Below are 27,452 nucleotides of genomic sequence, written 5' to 3' on the forward strand. Positions count from 1 at the left end.
GTTGATTCTGCTTTTTTCTTGCCTTTGCTTCCTCTCTCTCTCTGCCCACTTGTTCATGGTATCTTTCTGATTCTGTAGCCATGGCTTCAGTATTTGACTTTTCCAGAGTTCTGTCCTCTGCCCTCCTCTCTTCTCAGTCTACACACTCTTCTGTCCAATCAGAATCTAGCTAACTAGAGTCTGATTCATTCCAAATGTTTATATCTAATCTACTTCCTTTCTGGAGTCCAAGATTTCGCACCCAATAGACGACTGAACATCCCCACTTAGGTACCTTACACCCTAAACTCAGCTGAGTCACAAACCAAAGTCATCAACTCCACCCTTCTCAGGCCCCAAAACCTGGTAACTAGACCAGACTTCTATTTCTCCCTGATACCCTATGCCCGTCAGTGTCCACTGAGTCTACTTTCTGGTTGACTCCCTTCTTCCATCGCCTTGTTATAGATGTTCACCATTTTTATCTTCCTCACTCCCACAGCAGCATTCCTCCTGCCCCCTTTCCACCTCCTCTCTAGTCCGCTGGCAGTGTTACCATATTATTCCCTTATTTAACATTTTTCATTGGTCACCCACTCCCCCATCCCCCCAGGTCAGTGCTGCCCCTTTGTTTTCCCCACAGTATCTAGTATACTTCTCATGTTCGGTAATTGTTTGGTCTCTTCCATGTGTGCACTCCTTGAAAGTCAAGACTGTTTCTCTCACCACATCACCTCCGGGGCCTATCACAATGCAAGGTGTAAGATAGGCACTTAATTTTGTTGAACAAATGTATGCATGTATGTTGCAATAAAATTTTATTTAACTGTGAGTGAGTCAAAGGTATATCTTTAAAAGTACAAGTTAGAATTCCCAACCCATTATCTAGGTAGTAGATCAGCAGAGCAACAGTCGAGGTCTAGAAATCATAAAGATGTATTGTGGGAATAGTATAAGAGCTAGGAGGCACTGGAACACTGGGTTTCTTTTGCAGGAAAATGTGAATTAGGGGTCACTGAGAGGCCTTAATGATAGTTTCTGCCGACTTGCAGCATTGATTATTACAGCAATATCTCCTTTGCCTACTTGATATATTTGCTAATTAAACTTAGCAAACTAAATATTGTCCATGTCTCATTTTTCATATTCTGTCAGTATCATTTAACACAGCTGATTAGTCAGTCCCCACTTTTTTCTTAACGCTTTTTACATTATTTTCTGGGAATATGCTCACTCTTCATTCTCATCCTACCTCACTGGCTGCTCCTTTCAGTCTTTTTTGAGTTCTTTCTCCTATGACCAATTTCTAAACAATGGAGTTTTATAAGACTGAGACCTGGGACCATTTTCTTCTCCATGTCTCCTTACTCCGATCTCATCTTGTAAATACTGTTAAGTATTGGCTTGGCCAAAAACTCAGGGTTTTTTTGTAAAATAAAAGACATTTTTCATTTCACCAATAACTTTATTAATTTGGATATTTTGAGTATGTTGGCTATCTCCTGGTATTGGCTTCCAGTGGGTAGAGGCCAGGGGTTCTGCTAAACATCTTTCAATGCATAAGACAGCCCCCAAGCCAAGAATTATTTGGCCAAAATGTGAAGATAACCAAGAAACTTTGCAAACCACTTCTGACGCATTTGATCAGTCACAGCACCTTCCCCATATACTGCACCATACACTGCACAAAGCTGTTTTTGCGTTTCAGTTGCCTTTTTACCTTTCTTGAAATAATAAAGCATAATATGCCAAAAATGTTGCATATCTTCTTCCGTCTGCGATATTAAAATGGCTGCACAGAAATTCACCAATTTTCGTAAGTTTTTTTAAAAAAATGCCTGCTTATATGACAACTGTCACAATACAATCTAACAACATTGTTTTGAATGAAGTTAAAGACAACTAAGCACTACTAGAGCCATCATGTGGGAAAAAAACTAAATGAGCTCTGTGGTATAGCTCAGTGGATTGACCACAGGCCTGTGAACCAAAGCGTCACTGGTTTGATTCCCAGTCAGGGCACATACCTCTGTTGCAGGCCATGTCTCTAGTAGGGGGTGCATGAGAGGCAACCACACATTGGTGTTTTACTCTCCCTCTTTCTCCCTCCCCCCTCTCTAAAAATAAATAAGTAAAATATTTTTTAAAAACTAAACGATATTTTTGGCCAACCCAATACTATTTGAATGTGCTACAAATTTAGCTAGGTAGACCTCACCCCTGAACTCCGGATTTGTGTGTCCAGCTGCTTGTCACAGCTTCTCTTTGGGTTTGTATTATTCAGTGTTCTCCAGAGAAACAGAACCAGTAAGTGAGGGAGGGGGGAGGAGGGAGAGAGATTGATTTATAATGAATTATCTCATCCGGTTATGGAGGCTGAGAAATCCAAATTTCATATTCTGTTCACTAGAATATAATCTTGAGGGTAAGGGCTTTTCCCCTTCATTGCTGAATCTCAAGAACCTAGAGTATTGTTTGGCACTTAATAATTGCTCAATAAATATTTGTTAAAGCCATGACTGACTATTATATTTAGTGTTCTGTTCCTATTAATAGCATTAGAAATAAGTATGATCTCTAAAAGATGACATGACTTGCCTTCCAGCTGAAAATACTAAAAAATACTGGATAAAGTAAACATGTAAAAAGTATTAAAAATGTAAGTAAGGCATGCCCAGAGGCCAAGAACAAATAAAAGTGGGAAGCAGGTAGAGGAGCCCTGAGGCTGACATTTGGTTTGAGGGCATTTGCTACCCAGCGAGCTGAAGGCAGGTATTCACAGCTTTGGTAAAATGAAGAGAATAAAGACAAAGTTCAAGGACTCTCCCAAATTAGAAGTGTAATACTAGATTATGCCCCGCCCCTCCCAGTTAATTAGGAACTCCACAGAGCTTCATTATAATAGGTAATGGGAAATAAGTACAACTCTACAACCATCATTATAGACTAAAAAAAATTGCATTTCTTGAACTTTTTACTGAATAACAGGGGAAACAAAAATGTCTCCAGATAATTGATAATCACAGGCTAACCCACATATAGGCTGAAGCCCAAATTCGTATTACTTGCATGATTCAAAACATCTCAAATCAAGAATTTAGTTTCAAGGGATTTTAAGCAAACATCAGTAAATGCCAGTCTTAGAGACAGGAATCCACCTTCCACCTAGTCCTCAAAGAATTCCCACAGCTGAAGTTCTAAGAAATAAAGCTTACATTCAGAAAAATGACAAACCCATGTGGAAGAAGGACACCATAAGTGACAGCCAGATGAGGCAAGAGCCAGAAGAAGCGAGAAGAGGAGCGAGGAGACTGAAAAGGCTTCAGGTATTGGAATTACTAGGGATAGAATATAAAATGTTTATCATGTTTAAAGAAATAAAGGAGGGGTTGAAGATATAAATAAAGGGCAGGAGGCTATTAGAAAAAGTCCAACCATATTTGGAAAAATACCAAATAAACTCCTACAAATAGGAATGAATGGGGTTAATCATAGATTAAACAGCTGACCAAATGAGTAAGATAGAAGATAGAAGTAATTATCAAGATGGAATCCTTGAGAGTTTAAGAGATAGAAATATGAAAGATAAAGCCACAATGAAGATAAGGAGAAAAACTCCAACTCAGGTTAGCTGGCCTGCGGGGAGGACAGCTTGCGTTCCCAAACCAGGGCTGTCATCAGCCCACAGATTGGGAAGTCCAATATGCTCCAAAAGGTGTGAGTACAAATATCAGATAATGTCTAATCACATAATAAAGGAATTGGAAAACACAAAGGGAAAAAATTTTAAACACAGCCAGAGAAAAAAGAAAAGTGCAAATCCCCAGGTTTGGATTTTTGTCAGCCCAGAGAGACTGACGTCAGAGTCCAAGCACTGCCTTCTGGGTGTGGTGTTGGGAACTAGTTTGCTTAGGGAGACATTAAAAATAAAATTAAAACAATGAGATAGTATACAAAATATTCACAAAGTTCTGGTTACTCTTAAAATCCTAACTCATTATAAAATGTATAATATACTTAGCAGTTCCCTACTCCTGCCACTGCCCACTAATCTGGTGGGGTTTTGCTTCTACAAAATCAAGCTGGAGCAGATAAGGGGGGACCGACAGCATGGATGGAACTGGAGAGCATTATGCTAAGTGAAATAAGCCAGATAATGAGAGACAAGTACTGTATGATCTCACCTTTAAGTAGAACCTAATCTTCAAAACAAACAAGCAAGCAAAATATAACCAAAGACAATGAAATTAAGAACAATGTGACAGTAACTAGAGGGGAGGTGGGAGGGGATAATGGGGAGAAAGGTGGGAAGGGTTTTCAGGAACAACTATAAAGGACACAGGGATAAAACCAAGGGGGGTTGGGGGGGTGGAGACAGGGAAGGGAGGTGGGGATGGCTGGGGTGGGAGGGAGTGGTGGGGGAAAAATGCAGACAACTATACTTGAACAACAATAAAATAAAATAATAATTTATTTTAAAAAAGAAGAAAGGCATTAGGGACAGAAAGGGAAGAACTGACTGTGAAAAAAAAGGATGTAAAGAAGATATTTTCAAACAAAACAGGAATACAGATAAACATAAATTTTTTTTTAAAATTTCCTCTTCTATTTTTTTTTCCTTCCTCCCCTTTAAAACTCTTTTGCTTGTTTTGGAATTTCAGCGATGGTCTTTACATATTAGTCCATCATCTTCCCAGGCTGTTAACGTTCTTTTTTTAAAATTAAATTTATTGGGGTGACATTGGTTAATAAAACCACATAGGGTTCAAGTGTAAATTGTCTATGATGCATGATCAGTATATTGCACTGTGTGCCCACCACCCAAAGTCAAGTCATCTTCCACCACCATATATTTGGCCTCCTTTACCCTTTACTAACTGCCACCCCCTTCCCTCCTCTATTATATCTTTCTGGAACTCATATAACTTAGGTATTAGGCTTCCTGAATTTCTTACCCTTTTTCTACTTCTTTGTTCTTTGGTTTACTTTCTGGGGATTTGTTTTCAACTTAATCTTCTGAATAAATCTCGTATGGACTTCTCGAACTTCAGCTGTCATATTTTTAATCATCAAGAATTCTTACTTGTCTTTTGGTTGTCTGGATATTGTTTATATTTGATTTATCACTTTTTTCTAGGAACTTGCCTATTTTTACCAGCTACTAGTTTTATTGATCTTTATTTTCTCTACCTAATTAATTTCTGTTCTTTCATTATTCAATATGTTCTATATTCTTTTGGTTTATATAGTTATACTTTTTAAAACTCTTGAGTTGAATGCTAACTCATTAATTTTCCATTTTTTTCTTTGGAAAGGTACACATTCAATGTTACAAATTTCCTTCTAAGTACTACCTTAACTACCTCCCTTAAGTTCTCTATACAGCATTTGATAGGAATTAAGTACTAAAAATCACACATGTGCATTGCTGCCTCTGCTTTGACGCACGGATGGCCGGGAAGCGAGCATGTGAGAACGAACACCGGGCGGACGACCGCGCTGGCCGTCTTGTTTCTGTTACCGACTTCTAACTGTGTTCAGACAGTGTGGTCCGTTATGATGCAGGTTTCGGATACTTGTTTAGACTTGCTTTTTGCCTCAATAATGACAGGCTTATGTAAATGTTGCTTATTTTCTTGAAAACATTCAGAATTTTCTAATTTGGAGGAAAAATGCTCCATATATGTTATTAGGTGAACGTTGTGAATAGTATTGTTCAAATGTTTAATGCCCTTACTAGCTTTAGTCAATTTCATTACATAATTGTTGAGAGGGTGTTAAACCATCTACCAGGATGGGGTCAATGTGTTGTTATAAATCTGTCCGGATTTCGTATATTATCAGGCTATGTTATTGGGTGTACAGTACTTAAAGTTATTTTATATTTCTGGTAAATGGTTCATATTATAATTAGTAAAGACTTTTGTTATTCCCAATAAAGCTTTATATGGTAAACCAGATTTTGGATAGAAATTTTCTGGTATATCTTTTTAATTTTATATTATTTTTTAATTTCAAAATTATTTATTAACTCATTTAAAATAATAGCAATAAATCCATTACATGCTAATATAAATAATCTGATTTTGATAGAAATTACTGCTTCCCAAAACAAAAAGTCAAAATAAATGGAGATTTCTATTCCAACCCCAGATGGTGTAACAGAGACTGTATTTACTTTTCCTTCTAAACCAGAAAACCAGATGAAATATATAAAGCCATGTTTTAAAGTTGACATTCAACCTCATTTTATATTAGTTTCAGGTGTATAGCATAGTGGTCAGACAATCGTACCATCTACAAACTGACTCCTCCGGTAAGCCTAACACCCTCCTGGTACCGTGCATAGTTGTTACACTGTTATTGACTGTGTTCCTGTGACGCACTTTACACCCCCATCCGTGTTTTGTAACTACCAAATTTTATTCTTAATCCTTTCACCTTTTTCACCTGCCTCCAAACCCCTTCTCCCCTGGCAACTATCGGTTTGTTCTCTGTATCTACGAGTCTATTTCTGTTTTGTTTGGTTGTTTATTTTGTGCTTTAGATTCCACATACAAGTGAAATCATGTGGTATTTGTCTTTCTCTGACTGACATTTCATTTGCATAATATCCTCTAGGTCCATCCATGGTGTTGCAAATGGTAAGATTTTATTCTTTTTTATGGGCAAGTATATAATATTCCATTGTATATATATTACCACTTTTTAATTTTTTTATTTTTTAATCCTCTCCTGGGGATATACTTATTGATTTGAGAGAAAGAGGAAGGGAGAAAGAGAAACATCGATTGGTTGCCTCTCATAGGGGCCCCTACTGGGAATCGAAAGTTATGTGTCCAGACCCTGAATAGAACGCATGACATTTTGGTGCACGGATGATGCTCCAGCCAACTGAGCCACACCAGCCAGGGCTGTATTACCACTTAAAAAAAAAAATCCACTTGTCTAGGGAAGAAGAGAGAAACAAACATTGATTTGTTGCTCCACTTATTCACACATTCATTGGTTGATTCTTGTATGTGCCCTGATGGGGGAATCGAACCTGCAACCTTGGCATATTGGGATAATACTCTAACCAGCTGAGCTACCTGTCCAGGGATGCATATATCTTTTCAAATTAGTACTTTGGGTTTCTTTGTAAATATACCCAGAAGTGAAATTACTGGGTCATAAGGCAGTTCCATTTTTAATTTTTTGAGGAACTGGCATAGCGTTTTCCACATATCTTTTTATTTTTAAAACTTTTCATTTTTTATACATTTATGGGTATTTTAATTAATGATATGTTTAGGTTTTATTTCTCTCAGTTAATTTTGTGAGTTTTTAAAAGAAATTTTTGTGTTTTTTTCTTGTTCTTTTTTCTCTTTACTGCCTTCAAGTGGACTGATAATGTTTTTAAAATCTCTTCACGTGCCCTGCACCAATACTGATTTAGCAGTACTTTATTTACATTTTTCAGATATTAACTTTTACATTTTTAACATGTTTAATTTGCCAAAAATTAATATGACTTAACAGTTCTGTTTTGCTACCCTCCTCCTGGATGATAAAGGATCGTGGGAAGTTTAACTCAAATTCATCTTTATTTCCCTAAGTGCTAGAATTGTCCTGCATTGGGGTTTACCTGTGTCTATGCCCCTACGTGTTCTTTATTATTGTTTTTATAGTTAACCGTTAGATTTTTCTCCAATTTGCCATTCTCTTTTCTTATCATTGCTTGTTATTAGTTTTTATTTTTTTGAGTTTCTTTATTTTTCATTGTTGTTCAAGTACAGTTGTCTCCATTTTTCCCCACCTCTCCTCCCTGCCTCACCCATCCCCGCTTCCACCCTTGATCCTACCTCCTATTACTTTGTCCATGTGTCCTTTATACCTGTCCCTTGACAACTGTTCCCCTAATTTCCCCCTATTCCTCTACTCCCTCCCCTCTGGTTACTGTCAATTTGTTCTTTATTTCAATGTCTCTGGTTATATTTTGCTTGCTTATTTATTTTGATTAGGTTCCACTTTTAGGTGAGATCATATGGTATTTGTCTTTTACCACCTGGCTTATTTCACTTAGCATAATGCTCTCCACTTCCATCCATGCTGTTGAAAAGGGTATAAGCTCCTTCTTTCTCTCTGCTGCATAGAATCCCATTGTGTAAATGTACCATAGTTTTTGGATCCACTCATTTGCTGATGGGCACTTAGGTTGTTTCCAGCACTTGGCTATTGTAAATTGTGCTGCTATGAGTATTGGATGCATAGGTTCTTTACCATCATTACTTCTTATAACTTGATCCTTCCTTCTGGATTTTTGTCCCCTTTCTGAAGTGCATTGTTTTGTAATTCTCCTACAGTGCTTCATACATAGAAAGTGTTCAATAAATCCTTATTCACTGATTAAATTAATGTATCAAATGAACATAGTTTAAACAACTTTAGGTGTCTATTTTATGCATTAAAGTGATTTATCTTGTCCCATTTGCCAGGCAGATAGATAAAACAACGGATTGTTGTGGTCTAGGGGACAGAGCACATTACCTCACTTTAATTAATACCGTGAATTAAGAGGAAGCATAGAGAGAACCAAGGGCCTATGCCTCTCTAATTTTCTATCCTATGTTTCCCTAGAAGTCTCTTTCAAATATTAAGGCTATATTTTTCCAGCTTAAGCTTCTGGCCCCTGCTTCCTTCTCGGTTTGCTTGCCCCATCTGAGAAAGCAACATGGGAAAGCATCCCCCTCCTACTGTAGAGTAACCGAATAAATGTGGGCCCAGAGTCACACTACCTGGAGTCTAATTTCCTCTCTACCACTTATTGGGCAAATTATTGGCCTTTCCTTGGCTCATTTCTTCATCTATAAAATGAGGATGGTAATGTATCTACATCACACATTCTGGGACTGCGCTGAGCTAATATACAGAAGGGGCTTAGAACAGCGCCAGCACCTATAAACACCCAACACATGGCTGTTGTCACCCTTTGTTGCCCATGAGCTTCATTTATTCACTGGCTCTTGAGCCTGGGATCAAATATAATTGTTCATTTTGGGGTTTAATGTCAGGCTCATGCTGATGGAACATACAGACATATGCAGACCACCAGCAAGGGGCTTCATTCAAAATACATATTCAGGTTTTTCTCCATGCTTTAAAATAAAATGTCCCTTGAGTATAACAATAGGGGACATTTACACCCCGTTGACATCAATGGCTAGATCTTCCAGACAGAAAATCAACAAGGAAACAGCAGCCTTAAATGACACACTGGATCAAATGGATTTAATTGACATCTTGAGAGCATTTCACCCCAAAGCAGCAGACTGTACATACTTTTCAAGTGCACATGGAATTTTTTCTAGGATAGACCACATGTTAGGACACAAAACAATTCTCAATACATTTAAAAAGATTAAAATCATATCAAGCATCTTCTCTGACCACAATGGTGTGAAACTAGGAATAAATCACAAGAAAAAAAACTGAAAAATACACAAAGACATGGAGGCTAAATAACATGTTACTAAACATGGGTTAACAGTGAAATTAAGGAATAAATCAAAAGATACCTTGAATCAAATGAAAATGAGAACACAGCAAACCAAAATCTGTGGGATATTGCAAAGGCAGTCCTAAAAAAACTCCATAGCATTACAGGCCTATGCCAAGAAACAAGAAAAATCTCATATAAACAATCTAATCTTATACTGAAAGGAACTAGATAAAGAACAACACAGCCCCAAATGAGTAGAAGAAAGGAAATAATAAAGATCAGAGTAGAAATAAACAAAATAGAGTCTTAAAAAATACAAAAGATCAATGAAACCAAGAGCTTGTTTTTGAAAAGATAAACAAGATTAATAAACCTTTAACTAGACTCACAAGAGAAAAAAAGAGAGAAGACCAAAATAAATAAAGTGAGAAATAAAAGAGGGAAAGTAACAACTGACACCACAGAAATACAAAGGATTGTAAGAAAATATTAAGAACAACTCTGTGCCAACATATTGGACAATTTGGAAGAAATGGATAAATTCCTAGAAACATACAATTTCCCAAAACTAAATCAAGAAGAAATAGTAAGTCTGACTAGATTGATTACAACTAATGAAATTGAAGCAGTAACCTAAAAAAGTGCCAACAAACAAAAGTCCCAGAATGAATGTCTTCACAGGTGAATTTTACCAAACATTCAAAGATGAACTAACACCTCTCCTCAAACTATTCAAAAAATTCAAGGGGAGGGAACACTCCCAACCTCATTTATGAGGTCAGCGTTATCCTATTTCCAAAACCAGGTAAAGACACTACAAAGAAAGAAAGTTATAGGCCAATATCCCTGATGAACATACATATAAAAATCCTCAACAAAATATTAGCAAACTGAATCTAGCAATGCATTAAAAAGATCATACACCAGGATCAAGTGTAATTTATTCCCAGGATGCAAAGTGTGTACAATATCTGCAATCAATTTACACGCTATATCACATAAACAAAATAAAGATAAAAATAATATGATCATATCAATCGATTCAGAAAAATACCCATTTATCCTTTCTCAGCAAAGTGGGAGTAGAGGGAACATATCTCTACATAATAAAGGCTATATATGAAAAAATTCACAGCTATGATCATCCTCAATGGGGAAAAACTAAAAGCATTTCCCTTATGATCAGGCACAACTCAGGGATGTCCACTTTCATCACTCTTATTTAACATAGTACCAAGAGCCCTAGCCACAGCACTGAGACGACAACAAAAAATAAAAGGCATTCAAATTGGAAAGAAAGAAGTAAAACTGTTATTATTTGCAGATGACCAGTACTGTATATAAAGAACCCTAAAGATTCCACCAGAAAAGTACTAAAAATGATACATGAATTCAGTAAAGTAGCCAGATATAAAATAAATATCCAGAAATTGGTTGCATTTTAATACACCAATTGTGAACTATCAAAAAAGGAAACTAAAAAACAAAAGTCCCATTTATGAGTGCATCAAAAACGTAAAATAAGGTATCTAGGAAAAAATTAAACCAAGGAGGTAAAAAACCTGTACTTGGAAAGTTATAAGACATTGAAGAAAGAAATTGAAAAAGATACAAATAAATGGAAGCAGATACTGTGCTCATACATAAGAAGAATTAACATTGTTAAAATGTCCATACTACTCAAAGCAATCTATAGGTTCAATGCAATGCCTATTAAAACACCAATGACATATGAGGGGGTACCCCACAAAACTGGAATTATCTTCTCGAGGGCAGGCCCCTTGTAGTACAGGCTCCCTCCACTAGATGAGTGTTCTAGGAATCCATCTGTATCAGTGTACCAACTGGTGTTGTTGTGAGAGGCTGCATTTGGCTTCAGTGAATTTTTTTAAACATTCTTTCAATGCATTTGCCCATTTCATGAGGGGTGATTTACGAGTGCACCTGCCCACACTGCACTGAGTGTTCAGCAGTTTTTTACCAAAAATAGCATGACCCCTGTGCCCTACCCTCCCTATTCACCTGATCTCAACCTGAGCAACTATTTTTGTTTCCCTGATGAAAAAAGTCCTCAAAGAGAGACGTTGTGGAAGAGGTGAAACAAAAAATGTCAGAAGCACTAAAAGGCATCAAAATGGACCCATTCAAAAACTGTTTCGAGCAGTGAAACAAAGATCTCGATAGGTATATTGCACTAAATGGAGAATACTTTGAAGGTGACTGAAGTTTAAATACATAATAATAAATACACAATTTTTAATAAATAAATTCGAGGGTTTTTTGGGTGCCCTCTCGTATTTCACAGATCTAGAACAAGTATTTCAAAAATTTATTTGGAACCACAAAAGACCCTGAATAGCAACAGCAGTCTTGAGAAAGAAGAACAAAGTTGGAGGAATCATGCTACCTGATATCAAATTATACTACAAGGCCATAGTAGTCAAACGAGTATGGTACTGGCATACGAACAGACACATAGATGAATGGAAACGTGTAGAGGGCCCAGAAACCAACCCATGCCTATGTGATCAACAAAGGAGTCAAGAACACTCAGTGGGGTAAAGACAGTCTATTCAACAAATGGTGTTAAGAGAATTGGACAGATACGTGAAAATAAATGAAACTAGATGACCTTCTTACACCATATACAAGAATAAACTCAAAATGGATTAAAGACTTAAATGTAAAACTTGAAAGCATAAAAATCCTAGAAGACAGGCAGTAACTTCTCTGACATCTCTCTTAGCAATGTTTTTTCTGATATATCTCCTCAGGCAAAGGAAACAAGTAAACAAATGGGACTACATCAAACTAAAAAGTTTTTGCACAGCAAAGGAAACCAATGACAAAAGGAAAAGCCAATCTACCAAATAGGAGAACACATTTGCCAATGATACATCTGATAATAGGTTAATATTCAAAATTTATAAACAGCTCATATAACTCAACAGCAGAAAAACAAGCAATTCAATTAAAAAGTGGGCAGAGGACCTGAATAGACACTTCTCCAAAGAGAACATACAGGTAGCCAATAGACATATGAAAAGATGCTCAACATTACTAATCATCAGAGAGCTGCTGACTATCCCACATTGATATATCACCTGATACCTGTCAGAATGACTATCATCAATAAATCAATGAGCAGCAAGCATTGGCGAGGATGTGGAGAAAGGGGAACCCTCATGCTCTCTTGGTGGGAATGCAGACTGGTGCAGCCACTATGGAAAGCAGTATGGAGGTTCCTCAAAAAATTAAAAATGGAACTGTCTTATGACTTAGCAATTCTACTTCTGGGTATATATCTGAAGAAATCCAAAACACTAATTTGAGAGAATATATGCACCCCTATGTTCATTGCAGCATTATTTACAATACCCAGAATATGAGAGCAACAAGTGGATTAAAAAGTGGTGGTACATATGTACGATGGAATTATTATACTCTGCTATAAAAATGGATGAAATCCTACTATTTGCAACAGCATGGGTGGACCTAGAGGGTGTTATGCTGAGTGAAATAAGTCAGAAAATGACAAATACCATATGCTTTCACGTATATGTGGAATCTAATGAGCAAAAGAAATGAACAAACAAAATAGAAACAGACTCATAGATACAGAGAACACACTGATGGTTTCTAGGGGGGAGGAGGATGGGGGTCTGGTTAAAAAAAGTGAAGGTATTAAGAAGTGCGAACTGGTCATTAAAAAATAGTAACAAGGATGTAAAATACAGCATAGGGAACATAGTCAATAATATTGTAATAGCTACGTATGGTCCTACATAGATACTTGAAATATCAAAGGGACCACTTTGTAAATTATTGGACTGTCTAGTCACTATGCTGTATACCTGAAACTTACTCAAAGTAGTGTTGAATGTGAAAAAAAAAAAAGATGTCCCAATCATCATATCCTATAAAAAGCTGTACTTTCTTTAGGGCTAGCCAAATTTTGTAGGAATGTTCTTGATTCAGGTGGAACTTGGTTCCAGAGATTGATTGATTGATTCTATAAACTCACGTTATTCAAAGCCCAACCCTAAACTAATAGCTGCAGGCCCTGAATCATTCTTCCAAATATTTTTGATTCACTGTCACGATGTATTAAATCATAGTTATATTTTTATTGGATGAGTAGGACATATACATAGGAGTGTTAGTGGTTATCTTGTGCATAAATATGTAATTTCTTTATTACTTCTAGTATGTGAAGAATTCTTGAACCGGTTCTACAACTCATTGATAGCCAGAGGAATTAACTTTTCTCTGGACACCATAGAAAAAGAATTGATCAGCTTTTGCTTGGGCGTCAAAGGAAAAGAAAACCGCCTGGTATGGTAAATTTTCAAATTTCATTTTTCCCTTGGGCTTGAGGGAAAATGCTAATACTATTATTTGTGATCTTGGACTTACTGTTCTCCTGCTTAGATGCTGTGGCCTCAGGCATGTTCACTGTAAAGAGCAAGTAGGAACTTTTCATTCAGGGAAATGCAGTCGTATGAATTTTAATCTAGAATACATCTGTTTTCATTTTGCTTTTGGAATAAACACAATTGAATATTTAATTGAGAATTTATTGTTTTGAGGTAAGAATGGGAAGACTTTCTATTTGTTACCAAGACAATTAGGTAAACCTTTCAAAATATTTTATATCCTTGTTTATACACAACCAATGAAGTATTTATATTTTCTTGTAATGATGTTTATATAGTGTTTCCTGGGTATACACAAATGACTTTTTCAATCTACTGGTTTACATCACGAAAAACAGTCTTAGGCCAATTTGTTTTGCCTAAAATTGTATGTTTAACTTTTCAGTTAAATTTGTACTGTAGGCATCTCACCACTGGCCCACAGTAAAAATCTCAGCATTTTTTGTACTATTAAGTTTTATATTTATAAATATAAAATGATTAAGTTGGGTGGCTTGGAAAGCAGTAAAACATGAAAAATGGCCTGAACTATAGAGCCAAAATGTTAGTTTCTTAAAATTCAATCTCCTTCTGCCCTCAGCTCTTAGCTGGAGGAAGCCAACCCTAAAACACAGATTGGCCCCTCCCTCTCACACCCAGGTTTAGTAGAAGCAGCCAAAACAGTGAACAGCATGATAGCTCTAGACAGGTAGTCCAAGGTCAGTTACATACAATGTCTAACACCAACACGTATCTGAACCCTGAATAAATGGATCCAGAACCAACACAACCAGTGGAGGGCCTCAGACCACACCAGAGCTCGACCCAACTAGCCACACTAGCAGCACACCCAAAGAGGGGTTCCAGCAGGCACCAGACCCTGCTGGAAACAATTCTGCTTGGGGGACAGCACCTGCATCTGTCCTGCCTTGAGGGACAGCACCTGCATGGCGTCTCATACATGGTGATCAAGGTTTACCCTTACAGTCAGCCAGCGTGGAGGGTTAACTCCACCCATGAAAAGGCCAACAGCATTCAAGACTCACCTCCAACAGGGTGCACATAACTCACAAGAAACATTCCTGGAGCACGGAGCTCAGGTGATCTGGAAGAGTGTGCCACTGAGGCCAACGAGACACCTTCATCATAAAGCCATCATAACAAATTTGGGAGTTAGAGCAGATGAACCTAATACACAGAAAAAAAATGGGGAGACAAAAAAACATGCCCCAAATGAAAGAACAAGAGGAATCCTCAGAAAAAGAATTAAATGAAATGGAAGCAACTAAGATTCCAAATTCAGAGTTTAAAACAATTGTTATAAGGATGCTCAAGAAGCTTAGGGGGAAAATGGGTGATCTCAGTGAGAAATTAAAAAAAGAGACAGTAAACGTTGAAAAAGACATAGAAACTATAAAAAAGAACCAGTCAGAAATGAAGAATAGAATATCTGAAATGAAGAATACACTAGAAGAAATCAGCAGTGGGTTAGGTGAAGCAGAGGATTGAATCAGCAATTTAGAGGACAAACTAACAGTAAGCACCCAAGCTATGCATCAAAAAGAAAAGAAAATTTTAAAAAATGAGGGAGGTCTAAGGGACCTCTGGGACATTGTCAAGTATAACAATGTCTGCATCATAGAGGTACAAGAAGGAGAACAGAGAACAAGGGACCAAGAACATAGTTGAAGAAATAAGGGCTAAAAACTTTCCTGAACTTGGGAAGGAAAAAGCCACAGAAGTTCAGAAAGCACAGAGAGTCCTGATCAAGAGGAATTTACAAAGATCCACACCAAGACAGATTATAATTAACATGACAAAAATTAAAGACAAAGAGAGAATCTTAAATGCAGTAAGAGAGAGACAGTTACCTAAAAGAGAGTTCCCGTAAGGCTATCAGGTGATTTCTCAACAGAAACACTTCAGGCCAGAAGAGGTTGGCATGAAATATTCAAAGTGAAAAGCAAGGACCTACAACCAAGACTATTTAATCCAGCAAGGCTATCATTTATAACTGGAGGTGAAATAAAGACCTTCCCAGACAACACCCCCCCAAAAAAGGCTAACAGAACTTATCATGGCCAAATCAGTATTGCAAGAAATGTTAAAGGGCCTGCTTTAAAAAGAAGAAATAGAAAGTGAGAGGAACATAGGTATAAAGAAAAAATGGCAATAAATAAGTACCTATCAATCATAACCTAAAATGTAAACAGATTAAATGCTCCAATCAAAAGGCATAGGCTAGCTGAAAGACAAATACTATATGATCTCACCTACAAGTGGAACTAATCAACAAAACAAGCAAGCAAAACAGAATCAGAGACATAAAAATGAAGAGCAAACTGACAGTGAACAGAGGGGAGGGGGAAGGAGTAACGGGGGAAAGAAGGGGAAGGGTCAAGTCAAGGAACACCATGTAAAGAACCTAAAAACAAGGGTGAGGGGGTGGGGATTGACTGTGGGAATGGGGGAGGGGGGATGGATGGGGTAGGCGAGAGCAACAGGAAAAACTTGGGACAACTGTAATTGAACAATAAAAAAAGATTTTATTTATTTATTTTTAGAGAAGGGGAAAGGAGGGAGGAAGGGAAGGAGAGAAACATAGACGTATGAGAGAAACACCGATTGGTTACCTCTCATACATGTACCCACCCAGACCAGGGACCAAACCCACAACCTGGGTATGTGCCCTGGCCTGGAATTGAACCGGTGACCTTTCTCTATTTAGGATAATGCTCAACCAACTCAATCACACCAGTCAGGGCTGGAACTGTGTTTTGAACACAGTGGTCCCACTTCTGGGAATATATCTTAAGAATCCCAAATCACTAATATGAAAGAATATATGTACCCCTATGTTCATTGCAGCCTTATTTACAATAGCCAAGATCTGGAACCAGCCCAAGTGTCCTTCAGTAGACGAGTGGATAAAAACCATGTAGTACATTTACACAATGGAGTACCACATGGCTGTAAAAAAAAAGAAGGAAATCTTACCTTTTGTGACAGCATGGGTGGAACTAGAGAGCCCTATGCTAAGTGAAATAAGCCAGTCAGAGAAAGACAGACACCATATGATCTCACTTCTATGTGGAATCTAATGAACAAAATAAACTTCTGAACAAACTAGAACAGAGTCATGGATACATGGAACAGACTGACAGTGTCAGAGGGGGCGGGTCATGGGGCTGGATGAAAGAAGAAGGGGTTAGTCAAAAAAACATATATATGGTGCATAACACACAGACACAGACAACAGTATGGCGATAGCAAGAGGGAAAGCGGGGTGGGGGTGGGTGGAAGTGGGTAAAGTATGCTGCGGACTTCTGTAATAGTGTCAGCAATAAAAATAAAGTTTAAAAAATAAAGTTCAGTCTCTTCTTCTGGCTAGCTGGTGACCTTCAGTTGGCTTGGGCATAAAATGGGTATATAATAGTACTTACTTCACAGGACTGTGTGACAAATAAGTCAGTATCTGCAAAGCCCTGAGAGCAGCGCCTGGCACAGGGAACACTCAGCGAGCCTTGGAAAATCATATGAACTGTTGGAAACTTCTAATTAGGGTGCTAATGGGAATGAAGTCACTTGTTCTCTGGTGTCTTAGCAGGGCTTAACATTTAATAGCTGGCCCATGAAAACTAGGTTAACCTCTTTCTTCTCAAAACCATATCACTTGCTTTTCTCAGTGTCTGAGCCACTAAATTCTCTTCATTCTCCTTCAGTGCTATTATCTAGGAGCAACCAAAGATGCAGCCACAAAGATCCTAAGTGAGGTCACCCGCCCAATGAGCGTGCACGTGCCCGCAGGGAAGATCTGCGAGAAGCTCAGGAAGATGGACAGCCAAATCTGTGAGCTGAAATATGGTATGATGGAGTCAAATGTCTTTTTTCCATAATGTCCGAAGTATTGCCAATTCTCAGAACAGGCTGTTTCTAGAAAGTCAGTGTTAGAAGGAAAGGAATTCCCCACTTGCCACTAGGCTGTTGGGCTGCTGAATGGTGCTTAATGCCACCTGACCTCTTTGGGGGGTGAGAGAAATGAATACCGGCACAATCAACTTAAGGTAAAACTGTCAACCAAAATAGAAAAGGTTAAACTCTTAAATCACCAAGCCAGTGTCGACTGTGTACATCGAGGAAAATTCAAAGTATCAAGGGAACAACTACTCACTGGGATTTAGCTCCTGGTAACCCATTAAAAGAAGTTGCATTTTTTCAAAGGTGATGTAAGGACTCAGAAGTTTTAAATGTGTCTGTATCTTTTCCCCTAGATTTGTCTGTCTATTATTTTGCCTGCCGGCTCTAAATTGTAGGAAATAGGTTATTTGTAGCAAATCAGGTTTTGCCTGATGAAATAGCCTACTGAGGGTGCCTAAAATAAATAGCCAGAAAAGAAAGATGTCCTACTTAAATCATTATCTTTGGCCTTACACATTTCACATAGATAAATCTATTATTTTTATACTGAGGATTTCTATCTGGGCCAGCCTTTCGGGTAGATTGGGTAGGTACAGTAAAGGCTGTTGGTTGGGGGTTGGGGTGGTGTTCCTTTCTTAGCTTATCCTTAACACCTGAAGTTCCACCAGTACAGACCCATTTCTTTTGCTCAAGTAATTGTTTTATGTTACATACCCAAATCCACTGTAGTATTGTAAATTACCTAATTAGCACCCACCTCTGAATTATTTTAGTCTTATATTTTTTAACATAGCTGTGTAGAATCGCTATGCACCATCGTTATGTAACTGGCTTTAAATAGGCTTAAGGTTGGAAGATACTCAAAAAATCCTGCTTCTCAACTTGCCAAGGGCAGGCCCCAGCTTCCAGGGTAGTGATTATGGGACAGGCATCCCTTTTTATTGGCTTCCAAGTAATGCAGGGGGCGGGGGGAGGGCAGGAATCACTGAGTCCATGTAAACAATATTCTTGAAAGGGACAAACCTGTGCTGATTCTTTAGTTCAACAAAGTTATTTAGAATATCTTCTATTATGTGCAAGAGAACTTACTGGATTCCTTGGTAATAGAAATATTCATCAGATATTATTAAGAAATGAACATTTACTAGTGTTTGGGCAATGCTGGCCACTAGAGGCCCTTGGGGAGCCATGAACTAGTTTTAATTTTGGTATCAACCTTTTCCTTGTAGTTTTAGGGGATCACAGAGGTTTCCCCTTTTTAAAATTAATGCCAGATTCTAAGTTCTTTAGAAAAGCTCAAAGAAACTACTGACAGTTGCAATGAAGTATATTTCTCATTCAGCTGTTTAATTTGAATAGACCACTAGTCCCAATGTCTTGTTCCCTGTTTACATTGTCGGCAAGAAACTTAGGATTGAACGGGGGTCTTTGAACTGTGGGGTAATGATAATTGGGACTACAAATGCTTCTAGTTTTAGAGGTATTCCGTTAAGTCAGCCATGAAATTAACAATCAAGATAAGTGTAGAGTTGGATTATGTTTTCAATTAGGAAGTTGTCTTTTGGTTTTTGACCTGAAAGAATATTTTTGCTTGTTCTGTATCTTAGAAGGATGGATATCACTATAAAAATTTAAGGGTAGCTGATCCTCCAAATAAAGAAGGCTCTAAAAATCCAATTTTTATTATTTTTTCTATATTTATTGAGATAAATTGACTTAAAACATTATATAAATTTAAGGAAAACTACCCCTGTTAATAGGGAAATTATAATCATAAGTATAGTACAGATGAGCTTAATTTTTTTGTTTGTTTGGGGGCTGGACGATAGAGAAGTAGTTGAGTTCTTGACATTCTCAGCAGATAACCTGTAAATGGGAAAAACAGTAGTCTTGGTAAAGGAATTAAAAGTTGGTGACAAGTGTTATTGGCAAGAATGATAGAAGCCAGACTGACGGGGACCGAAGTGCTAGCATTGGAGAACTGGGTCTACCCCAAAGGACTGCAGTGAATGCTGTGATAAACTAGTAGTCCCAGTAGGGGCGCGGACCAGGTGCAGTTAAGCAGAGATCCAAAACCAATAAGGATCAATAAGAATGCTCCTAATTATATTCACATGTTTAGATTTCTTCAAGTTTATATTTAAAGACTTGATAATGCAGTGTAATATATATGCTTAGCTGTTTTACTGAAGACATATCTTTATATATAAAAAGTGAGCCATGACTTTCTAGTTCATTATAATCTATGGAGTTCAGTTGGCCACACACGAGGCTGTCCCAAGGCATTCCTTTTTATCGATCACATTGTTTTTACCTTAGGAGCGGCTTTTAGAAGGTGGTGCTCTTCATTTCAGTAATGCTGACCTTGTGAAGCCATGGTAGCAGGTACTGCAAAGCTGCACGGTTTTGAACCCCGTGTTTTGAAGCACGTATAATCCCATGGACAGAAAGTCTGATAGGACCCAGCTTGTCCCAATAACTTTGTATATACACACTTTCCTTAGGTATGTCTGGGTTTCCATAGAAAATGGAGCTGTTCTCAGCCCCAGGATAAGTACTACCATTTGCCTTTCTCAATGTTTCAGAGTTGCTATTTTTAAAAAGTTGTATGTTTCCTTTTCGTCGTTTAGAAAAGAAATTAGACTTAGCATCAGTGGACCTGTGGAAGATGAGAGTGGCAGAGCTGAAACAGATACTGTACAGCTGGGGAGAAGAGTGCCGCGCCTGCGCAGAGAAAGCCGACTACGTGAATCTGATCAGAGAGCTGGCACCCAAGTACGCAGCAACGCACCGGAAAGCAGAGCTCTGACCCTCCGACACTGGTGCACCATGGACTGTAGTTAGACGCAGAACGACTGGCTAGGATATGCGCGTGTTGGTTAAGAGTACCTGGGCATTACACTGTGCGTGGTCTCTTACATTTTGTTTTGATGGTACACCTTGGTACTGGTTGCTTAGGTTTGTAAGTAAAACTGTTAATATTAGTGGGATCTTACATTTTCACTGTACCAAAACTTACAAGTGCCTTTGTCATAATTTTCTTGTAAGGACTGTGTAAATGATCATTGGCTACCTCCTAAAACTGGGAGAAGTGAACTACTGAAAAACTGATGGAGTAAATTGATTCCAGGAAGGAGGAGAGTGCTCACGGGCCCCTCTTTGTGCACTACTACTTCATTAAATAGACGGGATTAGGACAAAAGGAACAATGTTTAGCGTATTAACTCCTGGCATAAAACCTGGCATAATCAAAAGTGTTTTTTATTTCAGAGTAAACTGTATTTTCAACTGCAAATCACTCCACTTTCTAGCTCTCTTTGGGATCAGAAATGGGAAGGCGGGAGGTACTACTTGAAACTAGTGTCTTCCATGAGAAGAAAACCTATTTAAAACCTATTTAAACATACTTGAAGAAAATAGATGAAGAATCCACTCAAGTGTAGCCAGTGTTTTAGCAAATTGTATCAGTACTCTCAATGCTAAGGGAGCAAAGCTTGAGGTTTTTTGCATGCCTTTCTATCGCACAGTAGATAAGCTTTTGATAGAGGACTAAAACACACTAAGGGCACAGGCAGGCAACACGGAGCATTATGGTTCCTAGTGCTGTCTCATCAGCTTTCAACCGTAAAATCATTTTTGGCTCCATTTTCTGGATGAATATGAATAAGACCCTATCGTAGAAGTGGCTGCCTCTGAGTGGCAAGTGGAAACAGGGAATGAAAGCTCGAGGGCACTTTCTGGGGGTGATGGGACCTCCTATATCTTGATGGTGGTTACATGGGTGAATATCATTGTCAAACTTATCTGTTAGTACAGTGAAGATCTGAGCATTGTATTGTATGTAAATTATATCTAAAACGCTGCTGTAGAAAATTATTTGAAAATTAACTAAGATTAATTGATTAAAAACTTCTTATGCATTCAAAGAATTGCAATTACTGACTAGGTGTCCATTTGGAGAGTGGAGGAGAAATTTTCCAGACTGAAAGTATACATTGGAAGTGTTATTTTAACTTTTAAAATGCCACCCACATAAACAAAATTTCAGTTGAGTAGTTGGGAATGTAACCAGACTTGAGAATTAGTGGTTAGTAACTTAAAAATGAATACAAAAAAGCTCTGGTGTAATAAATAGCCAAAAGGGTTATTGGTTTTGGATTTTGCAGCTTTATCATTATGTGTAAAGCACCCTACTTAATTATGAATCATATCTTTAAAATGCCTGAATTTAGGTTTTTATATTTGTTTGTTTTACTTTTTATAAACTTATGCTTGTTTTTCTTTAGTGCATTTTGAACCATTGAGAAAGTTGTCATTTGAAAATAGTATGTTTGATATCTGACCTCAAAATCAGGTCATATTTCTCAGTGTGGTTTTTGTTTTTCAGAATATAAATCTAGGCAATAAGAACACTGCCCAGCAGGCCATTGAAATTCATGATATTTAGTCTGGTTTTCCAAAGGGCATTTACTCTAAGTCAGAGCTACTCAAACTTCTCAAACTGTGCATACAAATCACCCAGGATCTTGTTAAAATGTGGATCTGGAATCAGTAGGTCTGGGAGGGACCTGAGCCTCTGCATTACTAACAAGCCCCAAGTGATGTCCAGGCTGCTCCTCCAAGGACCACACTTTGAGTAGCAAGGGCCTGAGTCATGGGTCCTGTGATTGATTTTTTTCCTTCTGCCTGTCCCAATCAATTAGGTTTATGATGGAGCTGACTATAACCATAACAACAAAAACCAAACAACAATAAAACCACAAGCATTGATTCTTTCAAGTAAAACACTTCCAGAGGTAGCCAGTCCAGAGTAAATATGGCAGTCCCACAAACTTATTAGGGACTCTCTTCTCTTCTTGCTTCATATCCTAGTGGTGGGTTCCATTCTTACCCATGGCCCAGTTGGCTGCCGGAATTCTTTGTTCCAGAAGGGAGAAGGCATTAAAAACCTGCCCCTGAACTGAGCCAGCCACTTTAGGGGAGCCTTCCCCCTCTACCTCCCCTTTCTCCTCCCATTCATCCCTACCCACCCCAAATTCAATATCCCACTCAACATTCTGCCTATATGTCACTGACCAGAACTTAATCACATACCAAACATAGCTGCAAGGGAGTTTGGGAAATAACAATTTTGGTTGGGTTCATTGCCTCCTCCCCCAGCTGCCCCCCCGACCCCCACCAAAATCAGGAAGAAGGGAGAAATAGTTTTTGGTCACAAGCTACCTCTGTTATGTAGCACAAATTTTTCCTTCCCATGAATCTTAGTTGTAATTTCTGGTTACCATATCCTAATAACTCTTTCCCTTCCTTACTATTTGCTTCTTTCGCAAATGTAGGCAGTTAGGTCTTCATTTTTGGTTTGTCAAGAAGTAGCTGCTGTTTTTCTATCTCATTTTCACTTTAAATCTCTCTCTTTCTTGTGTGTGTGTATGTGTATGCTTTTTCTGTAGTATTTTAACCCCAAATTCCTAAGTACACAAGATTTAGAAGTCAGACATTCTGACAAAAGCGACAAAGTTCTGGGCTGAAACTTTCATTTAAACAGTAGTGGTCCGGGGCAGGCATCATTCCTGATCTACTCTAGATTTCTAAAATTCCAAGCAGATGACTCTTTACTCTGCTTCGTAAATACACATGGGAGACTAGATATAACATTTAGAGCACAGCTTAAAAGTTGTAGTTCTTTATGAGTGTGGATATCTGTATTCTACTGAAGAGTGTTAAATTTAGAACAAACTAGCTTGGCATATAGGACAAAAAATATTTGACTATCAGATCCCTAAAAAACAGGAGAGTATTTTGTGATTCAGAGGCCCCCCATCTGTGGGTTTGAGCAACTCTTGATAAGTGACTTTTCAAAGCAGAGGTCTGAGTTTATTCACTGACTGTCATTCAGAAGAAGTGATTGTCAGGTGCCCACTCTTTTACAGTGTGTTTGAAATAAAATAATTCCACCAAGAGAGAAATAAAAAATTAGAATGAGTAGCATGTATTATTATATCTTCTGTTTGCTTTTCACTGACAACATTTTGAGAATTGGGGATTGTGCAGGCACCCATGGTGTTGAATTTCTAAAGCTCACCAGGATTGAAATTAAAATTTTAATGTGTGAGACTGATAAATTAAACTTTTAAATGTGGCAGTTGACAGAGATAAGGTTGTTAGCTATCAGTGAAGTGGACCAGTTTTAAGGCAGTATTGAATAACAATAAAAAATAAAAAATTTATTCATATTTGAAAGCAAAAAAAGAAAAGGCAGTCTTTCTAAAGCTTCATTGGTGATTTCCCTGCGAGGCTGTCCTAGGTTCTGTCCATACACCGAATTCTCTCAGCTCCCTGCCGGTGGTGCTGTTTCCTTGGTGCGCAAAGCTCAGCCTGGGCAGTTTGGCTCTTCCAAAGTTTGGTGGTTGACCTTGCAGCCTGGTCTGGCAAGTTGTGGGTTTTCTGTGAATGTATACCTGCTTACTAAGATACTGTGGATTAGTTGAATTACACTGTGCAAGAGATGGATTAACCGGCATTTAGAACAAAAGAAAGAAAGAAAAAGAACACATAAGGATGTAGAATAGAGGTCCACTGTCCATAGCCAAAATACTTGGGGCTATGAATTCTCAGAATTCATAATTTTGTTTTCAGATTATGGGAAGATACTATGGTGCATCTAATAGAGATTTCACCATCCCCTAGGGGTTTGGGGCAGCACCTCTCCCACCCTCCCATAAATCCAGATCTGATTTTGTCACCAGAGGAAGTCAGGTCAGGCTTTGTTTGTCAAATGAATTCTAAAAAAGAAACTTTTCTTTTCAGAGCTTTTGAATTTCTGAATCTTGGATGAGAGACTGTATTGCTGTAATTCTGTGGGGACTCCAATTTGGGTGTTATCAATCATTTAATTAAGACTTCGGGCCTTCTTTGATAGAACCTCTATCTCCCATGGACTATTCTTTCTCCCACAGAAAGGAGTGGAAAAGCAGCTGGGGGCCTCAGAAAATTAGGACTGTAGGTGCCTCGCTTCTTTCTTTGGCCACATGCCTTCCCAGAGCATAGTGCAGGGTAAGCAATAAATACCCACCAAGGAAACGTGCTCAGCAAGCTGTTTTCCTTTCAAACAGGTGGGCCAGCTGTGGTTTCTCCTCTTCAGGTTGCAATAACCAAGCAGCAGCCAGGAGAAGCTGCTCCTCTTTTCTGCAACCACCGCCCTGGAGACTTTTCTCTCATCAGCGCGAAGTCTGCTCAGCCTTTGCCACCAACTGTCTGGTACTCACCATAGTTACAATGTTCACAGGAGCTGCAGAAGATGTTGTTTACAGGGCTCTTGCCCTTTTTCCTTTTGAATTTTTTACAACCTATTTTGGAAAGAAGAGATCAAATGGTGGCTGCCTTAGTGACAGAGCAGCTTTAAATACGTTCTGAAGGATCTTGGGCTGTGCCATTTTTAGCAGGCAGTGAACTTGCTCACCTGATAGATACTATCTAGGAATGTGCGTGTATCCCAGGAATTTAGGGGCTCTCCCCATTTCTGAGTCAGTCTTCCACTGTCAGCCAAATATTTACTTCTTATATATCTCTGTTCATCCTCAGTCCTAAATTAATTTGCTCCTTGTTTCTTTCAGAAAGGAGTCTGGAGATTTCTCCTTTCCAGATTATATTTGTATGTGCATATTTTTGCCTCCTCAGAAAGTTCAGTCACAGCACCTTGACCTTAGGCTCAAAGGCCTGGTTGAGACCCACTTGCAAATGACCTTTGCAGTCCTCTTTGCTTTTTCCAATACAGTTTACTGGTAGTTGCCAAAAGTTTCATTCTATTGGAAAATCTTATTACTGTAATACCATCTAGGGTATATAAAGATAGAAGCAGAAATAGTAAGACAGCAAGAGCGCTGAGTTGGAATTTGAGTCCCAGGTCTGCCTGTGAATAATTGTGCTACGAGAGAAGAGTCATTCGACTTTTTGTCCTTAGGTTTTTCACCTTAGAATGTAGCTAATAATGCTTACCTAACTGAGTTATTGTGAAGATTAAATGGAAAAACCGTGAGTAAAACATGTGACAGAGTGCCTAGCCCGGGGCAGACACCCTGATAGATACTGGTTTACCCTGAGCGGCACTTGCAGAGGTTTCATTCACTGTCACGGCCTTCCACACGAGGGCTTGGCGAGTGCTGGCCGTTTTGTAGATGAGGAAGTGAGGCAGAGGCGATACCAAGGCCCCAAAATGAGTTCAGGTCACCCGACTTCTGGATCGGATGTCATTTTTAGGCTGAGAAATTCAGGGGTGAGAGAGGTTCGTAGTTTGGAAACTAGGACGTCAAAGTGATTTGGGGAAGCCCGCACATTCACACCTTGGCCTCTCAGTTTTTAAAGGGATTGAAAAAAACAGTCGAATAAAAATGACCTTGAGTGATTGGCATTAGATAAATAATGAATATAATGTGTTCTCGAATGGTCCCTGTGACCAGTAGTGGGCCCTCTCATTTAAGATGACTCAATATTTCGGGAGCATTCTTTAATTTTACGCACCTCCACGAAGTTACTGTGTTACGTGGGATGCAAGAGAATTGAGGTCAACTGTCTTGTCCAACAAGTATGATGAATATGTTCATGGATGTTTTTATTGCAGCCACATCTATCAGTTCTCTGGAAATGCCTGGGAAATTTATTAATCAGCATATGTCTCTGGAATGCCTATTAAAACGCTTGAAACTCAGCAATCTGAAATGACGCGCTTTGTGAGTTGTGCTTTATTTGAACTAGTGTGACTGTCAGTCATTTTCCCATTTTTTTTCTTTTTCTATGAGGCAAAAGAGATAACATAATGTCATACTCTATTGTTCCATTTTGAAGAGTTGCTTTTCAGTTGTTTAAACTGTTAAAAAACGTAGGGGTTGACCTTCTTTTCCTGTTTTCATACTAGTATCAATTGTTTTCACCTAACCTATACTTATTGGAACACACTTTAAATTATATATTTCCTTTCTGGAGGGAGGGGAAATATATAACATAGTGTTTGGGAAGGTCAAGGAGTATCTATAGATGTGCTTCGGTTAAAAGCCTACGTGTGCCTTAATTTTAAATGTAAGCCTTCATGAGTAAATACTACATTACCAAAGAAAAGCTACTTAAAGGCTTTAAATAATCACTCAAATGCTTTCCCCCCGCCCCCCCCCCCAGCTGTAAGGATGGTGATGATTTGATGATTTAATGTTTTTAAAGTGACCATCACGTGCAGTTTGACTTGAAGGATGATTGGGACGATGGCATTCATAAACTTTTCATTCCTAAGATCTTGGATCTTTGAGGAGTGTGTCACTTCCTGAGAAACTGGAAACAGGCAGGAAGGACTCCTAGGACATCCTTTCTTTTAGCTTCATTGGCCTCAACGTATAAACTCAAAAGCCTCACAAAAATAACCACAAACAAGCTTACCTTATGCATACGCATAAATCATGCCTTGAATTTCTAGTGATTCCCAGGTGACTGGGGTGGGGGGCAGTTTTACAAGAGAAATGTCCAAGGCTTTGGAGGCTTGTTCCGGCCTGAGCCCTGCTCCTACTAAGCTTACCATCTCCCCGGGATGTTGGCAGAGTGATGGCACAGCAATTACCTCTGACCCAGTCCCATCTGCTTCGGGAAGCTTATGTTCATTCATGGATGCCTCTGCC

At 38.5% G+C, this 27,452-nt stretch overlaps 1 protein-coding gene across 1 annotated transcript in view; it reads left to right on the forward strand.

Moving 5' to 3' along the window:
- Positions 1-26,479, forward strand: part of CDNF (cerebral dopamine neurotrophic factor) — a 29,341-nt gene extending 2,862 nt beyond the window's left edge. The window contains exons 2-4 of the mRNA XM_024577900.3: positions 13,668-13,795; positions 17,598-17,739; positions 20,424-26,479. Of these exons, the coding sequence (XP_024433668.1) occupies positions 13,668-13,795; positions 17,598-17,739; positions 20,424-20,602 (449 nt within the window). The 3' untranslated portion in view covers positions 20,603-26,479. The remainder of the gene's footprint in view (positions 1-13,667; positions 13,796-17,597; positions 17,740-20,423) is intronic.
- Positions 26,480-27,452: the final 973 nt, after the last annotated feature.

This window comes from Desmodus rotundus, chromosome 4, assembly GCF_022682495.2.
Source record: "Desmodus rotundus isolate HL8 chromosome 4, HLdesRot8A.1, whole genome shotgun sequence".
NCBI classification, from domain to species: domain Eukaryota; kingdom Metazoa; phylum Chordata; class Mammalia; order Chiroptera; family Phyllostomidae; genus Desmodus; species Desmodus rotundus.